Genomic DNA, 7516 nt, shown 5'->3' on the forward strand with positions numbered 1-7516 from the left:
ACGGCCTGTCTCACGGCAGCGTGACTCGTCGCGTTCGTCACCGCCGTCACAGAGTGTCGGAGACCGCAGAGAATCGCGCCGGCCATCACCGCCTCCTCCTCGGCCTCCGACAGCTTCAAGTGCTCTGGAAAACTGGTAGAGTCGCGAGATTACGGCCCAGCATCGTAGCTCAGAGGGCAATGATCAGCGAGGATTGCCATCGGTGCCGTCCGACGTCCGACGTCTGAGTCATGATCATGCTCACAGCTATGTGTGTTATGGAGTGAAAGTTGCACAGCGTGGTTACTACAATAGCAGCACCCCACAGAAAAATACTAATTAAAATTATTTGGATTGGGCTGGTAAAGCTAAACAAAGTGATCTATTAAAATTATTGTCGAACATCGTGTATTACATAGATCCTCTATCCAAGACTTCCAGTTACATGAAAAAAATACTGTGCTGAGTATTCCATGTACAAATAACTGCCAGATACACCATGATGATCAGTGTGAAAACGCTACAATGCAGACAACCACGAACACCATATCCATCTCAGCGCGCACACCAAATTCAAACTTTTACATTTGATATTATTAATTATTTATTAATTATTAATTAATGATCTATTATTATTCACTCCTGATGACATGTTGGTCCGTTTTGTGAAGTTTACCAAGCACCAGAGTTGTAAACGTATTACGAGTATAATCATTCTACCAGTTGTTGGTTGTATTGGCATCACCGTGATCATATCTATACACAATATGTATAGGTATGTATGTATGAACCATATTGTATAGATATGTTCACAGTGTTACTATATGAGATATGAAGTGTACCAAAATCTTTCAAGGACGATGGATGGTCATATAGTTTGTGTTTTCTGGAGGGACTTACAGCGGATTGCCTGCTGTATACAGGCATCCCCCCCCCCTTCACTCCACCCTCATTTACTAATCTATATATAGTTCAGATAACACACCAAACAAAAGTATTACTTTCTTCCCTGCACGCGGTATGTGCAGTCCTGATCTTTAGGAAAGCAATATAAAAATGTTGCGACGTTATGTAGTCATTCGCTAGACAGGTCTCCGTACTGCTTAGAAGCAAACTTAGTGCCAATTGTTCACGCACGTCTGTGTACATGACGTATACCTACTCTTGCCACATACTGTCTGTCGACGTCTATCACAGCTAGGGAATCGCTGAGCCGCTGGGCGGATATCCCGGGAGAGAGCGGGAGGGAGGGAGAGAGAGCGGGAGGGAGAGAGAGAGACAGAGAGAGCGGGAGGGAGGGAGAGAGACAGAGAGAGAGATATCAAACTTGGCGATGTATGCAACTGCGGGAATGTTAATAAGTGAGGAGCTCTTCCGCATCCTGGCGTGTAATGCCACACTAATGGCTCATGCCGCTGAGCGAACACAACGGGGTATAGTGCGCGCTCATATACATGAGGGCTATGTGTATGTCTTCATGTGTATGTGTGCGTGCGTGCGTGCGTGCGTGCGTGCGTGGAGGAGCGTGCGTGCGTGCGTGGAGGAGCGTAAGCGGGGGGGGGGGATAGTGCGCCTGCACACTGTACGGGCATTGGATCGCGTGCGCGGCAAGGCTGTCGGCTGATTATTACTGGTTATATTCGAGAGAATCTGTTTCTCTCTCCCTCCCTCTCTCCCTTTCCCTCTTCCTCCCCCTCTCTCCCTTTTCCTCTCTCTCTATTTCTCCTTCTCTCGCTCTCTCTCTATCTCTCTGACTGAATATTTCTAACCTTGACTCTCCATGTTATGCGAGAAAAGGCGCCACTTAGTCGCCAGTGCTAGAAACCAAGGTGACGTCATATGTCAACGCTCTCGGTGACGTCAATTGTCAACGCTCTCGGTGACGTCATATGTCAACGCTCTCGGTGACGTTATATGTCAACGCTGTCGGTGAGATCTGTGTGTCATTCGCTGATTACCGTTCGCACATGTGTTTCCTGAATGTCGCGCCGGACCCCCGTACGTCGTCCCAGTTGACACATGGTGTGCTCTCGCGCGGTGACAAACGACGAGTCCTTAAGTTTCACGTCCCTTCTGCTCAATGAGATAGGGGGATGCTGTGTGCGGTAGCCTGCACTGGTGCGGTTACGGATCCGGCGGCAGAGAGAGAGACTGCGAATTACTAGGAAGATTTATTTGCCGTGTCGAATTGTACCGCTTGCGCCTATACGAAATCTGCTTTCTACCTTTGTATAGTAGGTGATTTTTGGCCACTACGTGGCACAGAGAGTGAGTGCTCAGTCGCAGTGTATATGATTTACGTGTGTAAATACGGTGATTGACGTGGAAGATTACTATTTTGTCAGAACTACAAAGGGGTTGGGCGATGTAGCTCCTATGCGTAAAGTTCTCCTCGATATTGCATATCTCTACGCTTTTGAATGAACGTGATTGCCTTATTGAACTGTTCGCAGAAATATTTAGTAATCGTACTGAACAAAAGTTTCCACAACTAACTGAGTAGCCAATGTGGCCTCACCGATGCATATGTAGAAGTGCTTCAGTGTCTTTAAATGAGATCACTCATTACCAGATGTTACTGTGTCAGGTGAAGTCTTGCCGCCTCCTTGTGTAGACTTGATAGTTTCATTGCAGACGAACAAGCTATTGTGCCGATATATATGTATATATATATATATATATATACGCACACACATCCTGTACATAATGGTTATTGACTTATTGTCCTGTAATATTCTCTGAAACTGATTGAAAGTGATTGCACGCCTTGGTTTTGTTTTGTTTGCCACCTCATCGTATTACAGGCAATGTGTTTGCTGCTTCCGTTTAACGTAGCCATATGCTATAAAGATCGTAGTTCTTGGGGGGGTCAATAATAGGTTAATATCTTTGCGAGTAACCAACACGGGGCGAGAGTGAGAGGTAACGGTGGAAAGTTGCCCGAAGTTGCGAAGTTGCCCGAAGTTGCGAAGTTGCCCGAAGTTGGCGAATAGCTGTTTGTAAATGATATATCTGCTGCTGTGTTTCTCAATACGAAATCGCCAAACATTTTTGTGTTGGCTCTGTACAGTTCTTGCAGCTTGCAATAAAGTTGATGTTTTATCGAAATTTCTTTCATTTCTGTTTCTTGACACATCGCCGGTATTGTTTCTTTCTTCATCTAATAGTAGAACATATTAATTAGTTAAAAAAAATTGCGGGCTCTTGATGATGGTGTCCATGGTCTATATCACAAAGTGAGAATAGAAAATGTAATTGAAAATTTACGCTGTGAATAATAGTGTTAGATATAGAAAAGCAGATTTATTGAACTGCATACATAGGTTTTGTGCATTTCTAATGAGCAAAACATACGATAGAAAAAATCCACTGCGTATCTAGTTAGTGTGTCAACGTCATAGTTAGTGCTGATAGTATTAGTAGTAGTGTAATGGTTAGATTCAAGGCATAGCAAAACCAGAGAGACATGATAAAAGATTGCGTGGCACAGCTTTGCTGTTGATCCTAAGCGCTGCGCGCGGATGAGACGCGCAGTTCCGCGGGATATGCGCACGCGACAGCGGGGATGTTTAAGTATGAAGCGCTGTCCGCAGTGGAGACGTGCGTCAGATTCGTTATTTGTAAATAAGTGTGCTAGTCATGCTTTTTGTGTATATATTCTTTGTAGTTATCCAATTTTATGAATTCAGAATTTTATTGTAAAAGTATGCTATGTATTGTATATGATGGATAATTGCCAAAATAAAAAAATAAAAAAATCTATTTATCAGTACGCTCGTTAGATGGAGCCACTGTTTGTTATGGACGAAGGCGCCAAATAATCGCATGTTTCCTAAAGTGCCGAATTACAGCATCTGAGCATGTAAACCGTCGATCCGGACTTGGAAAAAATTGCCGTTACATAATTGTTAACATATCTATAGGTAAGGCATAACACGCGGTAGATCTGGAGTTGCTGGCGCATCACATGCATGTACTGATGCATAATCATAATTAATGATTTAGAATGTACAGTATGCTCAGCCTTATAGCTAGCCTCTATGCTCTAGTACTCTATGCTATACTATAGGCCTGCGGCAGTCAATGTACGCGGGCTATAGTACTAGAGCTAGTTCAGCCTGTGCCAGGCCCAGTGAAAATTAATGAATTATTATTTTACAAGGACCACAGTCACGTGACAATGTAAATAAATGTGCTAGTCATGCTTTAATTTTGTGTATATATCCTTGGTAGTTATCCAATTTTATGAATGCAGAATTTTATTGTCAAAGTATGCTATGTATTGTATATGATCATGATGGATAATTGCCTAAATAAATAAAAAAATAAAAAATGTCATCAGGTGTTTATGGACCCTCTATTGCCTAATTTAGTAATTAGGCTAATAATTCCACATAAATGCCATTCAAATGCTCCTCTGCAACACAACACAATGTCAATCCAACCTGCAACCGCACACGTAGTCCGAGGTTCTTCTGACCAATGCCCACACTAACCCACACCAAATCCACCAAAATCGTCGGTGTGGTCATTGGTCAGAGGAATCTCGGACTACCGCACACGGTGACCCACACAAAAATTGTGCGAGTTTCTGCACAGTGGTGTGCGTATGGTGGTATCATGTTAATCTTGATCTGATGTGAATGCTACTTTGACATGATCTTTGTTAACCACAGCTATATAAACGGACACAATGTCAGCCATCACAAAGATGAGCATACAGGGAGTGCGAAGTTTCGGTGCAGAGGCTAATGACCGGCAAATGATGGAATTTTTCTGTCCGTTAACTCTCATCCTTGGGCCAAATGGATCAGGAAAGACTGTAAGTGTTACTACTGTAATACTAATATACAATTAAGTGCTCTGTTCAATTCAGTTAATTTTCTATTTTATTCTTCCTTGTAAAGTACAGTAGCTCTAAAGATCAGGGACAAATCACAGACAATGGCTAGATTAAAACCATCAATTTATATAGAGTCACGTGATTTTTATCTGCCAAACAACAGTGCAATTATTATTTTACAGTTTATTGCTATTAATCAAAGTTGCTGTTATATCAGTTTTTATACCTGCACGACCTAAGAAATAACTATATTCATGTGCAATGTTTTCAGACCATTATTGAGTGCTTGAAATATGCTACAACAGGAGAAATGCCTCCAGGTGCAGGAAAAGGAGCAATGTTTGTGCATGATCCAAAGGTTTGTGCTATAGGTTCTGTTCGTGTCTTTTGTACATCTGTTGCCTCTCATCTTGGGCATGGTGTTTTTGGTCAATGTTTCTGCATGCATTAATCTTTATTGGTACATCTAGACTTATGTTAAGTTAGAGGTTATGGGAAGGTATAGGGAAATTGTATGTATTGTATAGAGGAAGCTGCCAGGATCACAAGAGTAGATGTGTTTCTCAGCCAATTTTTCTCATATTGCCACTAAATTTTCAATCATACATCTATTTTACCAGTCTTGCCATAACTGCTGATTTCACGGCAATATGGTGAACTAATGTTAATCATGCTTGAAAATAACCTTCATTGCTATCTGACCAGACACAAAACACATTCATGTTTGTGATTCAATGTAACTTATTGCTGGAAGTTTGGAACATTATCATATTACGCATTATTTGGAAATTGAGTTATTTATGCTTGTCATTTACATGTAGGTGGCGAGGGAGTCTGAAGTTAAGGCACAAGTAAAACTACAAATGAAGGATATGGCTGGTAAAGATATGACAGTCACCCGATCATTTGTGGCAGTGCAGACGGTATGTATGTTGTACCCAAACTTGGAATCTGCACAATCTCGAGATTGTGCAGCGACTTGTGCGCCCAACCTGCGGATTGCTCACTATTTTGCGCTGGACCAACGACTTCCCAACGATCTGGCAAACTGAAAACCAGCTGGGCATCCAACAAACCCCCTCATAGCCGCCAGGCCGTCGGTGGCTGATCGTCCGTGCCAACCGAAGCAGATTTATGCTCAGATTACATCTATCCACTTATTTATAGAAGTCATTTAATATTTTAACAAATGCCGTCTCAAACATGAGAAAACATTGATGAAGAGAAGGTAATACTCAGCCCACTTTAGTTCATGATATTACATTGAAAATGCCTAATAATCATATGTGTTGTGCAAAGGCTCTGTTTCACCTCTCTTGCCCAACTCTCACAGATTGCGTTGCCGCAACTCGCGGATCGCGCTAATTCCAGAGTGTGCACGGCTTCCAATTTCGGGCACACCAATAGTGCACATGATTAATAGCCCTCTCAGGTGCGCTCTACGATTGACTATCCGGCGACTACTTATCACCGCATATATCCAGCGAAGCAACACTCACAGGTCGACTAAGACTTCAGACGCTGTAACAACTCGCCGATCAATCGTCAGCGTCTCGGCAGGCAACGTAGAACGGCTTTTTCCGGCCCCAGTATTGTCACTACACACAGCATTTCCTTTAGCACAAACCGAGCAGACGCTTGACGCCGGGCTGATATCGTACATAAAACGAGTCACAGTGACCAACAAACGGCCTTAATTACCAAGTAAACATCAGGTAACTTGTTAGATCATCCTCAATTTCTGAAAAGCGATTATAATTCATGTGCAGAAAAAAGAATTAATAAATTGCCCTGTGAGTAATACAAAAACTAAATATTAGTTCTGCCGAAACGGGTCTGTGTGCTGCGTAGTGCTCCGAGATTGTTAATCCACGTGACTTTTATAAATCAGGGTACTTCGACGACCACTTCACGGTAGTCGGCTACCCGCAACTTCATTTGTCGCCGCCCCGCCAGCATAGCCAAGATAGAACCGTATTCTCTTCCTTACGCGATCCGAGGGCGACCGATTTGCGAGTCGTGAAAGAACGCCATTTCGAGTTAGCGGCGATCTGGCCGTTTTGACGTACGCGTCCTTCAACGTTTGCTTGCGCCTTAGGGTCTCCGTCCAGGCGACCTAGTAGCCTTGAACCCTAGCATGTGAGTGATATCACTTTGAACAGCTTCCCAGTTTGATCAGCCATATTATTGTGCCTGAGATGCTATAGTCGAAGATGTTGTTAAAGTGCCTTGACTTATTCACGCTCATTCTGTCTCATCAATTCTTTAACACATGTATGATCATGCCGAGCAAATTTCTAATACTATTTCATTTTGCTATCCCAGGCAAGCAGCCACATCATAGCTAGAGTTATGATCTAAAACTTCACATGTAAGGGGTCTTCACATACTACAAAAACAGCGTTATCCAGACAGCCCAGTTTTTTTTCTAACCGCCTTTTGAGTTTGTTTATCGGCCTTATTTGAGTGTGGACTTTCATGTGGCGGTGGTCCTCCAGCATCACCTTTGTAAGAAACCCCACCCATAAAGGTACCCACCGTTATTTAGTAATCTGGCTTCAATTTATCCTTGTGTCCAACATGTATAAAGGGCATGTTTCTAACTGATTGTATTATGGTAATTATATCAGCGACAACAATGTCCCTGAAATGAACCTAAGATGTACTTTTGGTTAGTATACAATAAAATGATGA

General features: G+C 42.7%; 1 protein-coding gene across 1 annotated transcript in view; it reads left to right on the forward strand.

Moving 5' to 3' along the window:
- Positions 1-3798: 3798 nt before the first annotated feature.
- Positions 3799-7516, forward strand: part of LOC106812491 (DNA repair protein RAD50-like) — a 33177-nt gene continuing 29459 nt past the window's right edge. Inside the window, exons 1-4 of the mRNA XM_014816381.1 lie at positions 3799-3902; positions 4656-4801; positions 5094-5180; positions 5644-5745. Of these exons, the coding sequence (XP_014671867.1) occupies positions 4673-4801; positions 5094-5180; positions 5644-5745 (318 nt within the window). The 5' untranslated portion in view covers positions 3799-3902; positions 4656-4672. The remainder of the gene's footprint in view (positions 3903-4655; positions 4802-5093; positions 5181-5643; positions 5746-7516) is intronic.

This window comes from Priapulus caudatus, unplaced genomic scaffold, assembly GCF_000485595.1.
Source record: "Priapulus caudatus unplaced genomic scaffold, Priapulus_caudatus-5.0.1 Scaffold654, whole genome shotgun sequence".
NCBI lineage: Eukaryota > Metazoa > Priapulida > Priapulimorpha > Priapulimorphida > Priapulidae > Priapulus > Priapulus caudatus.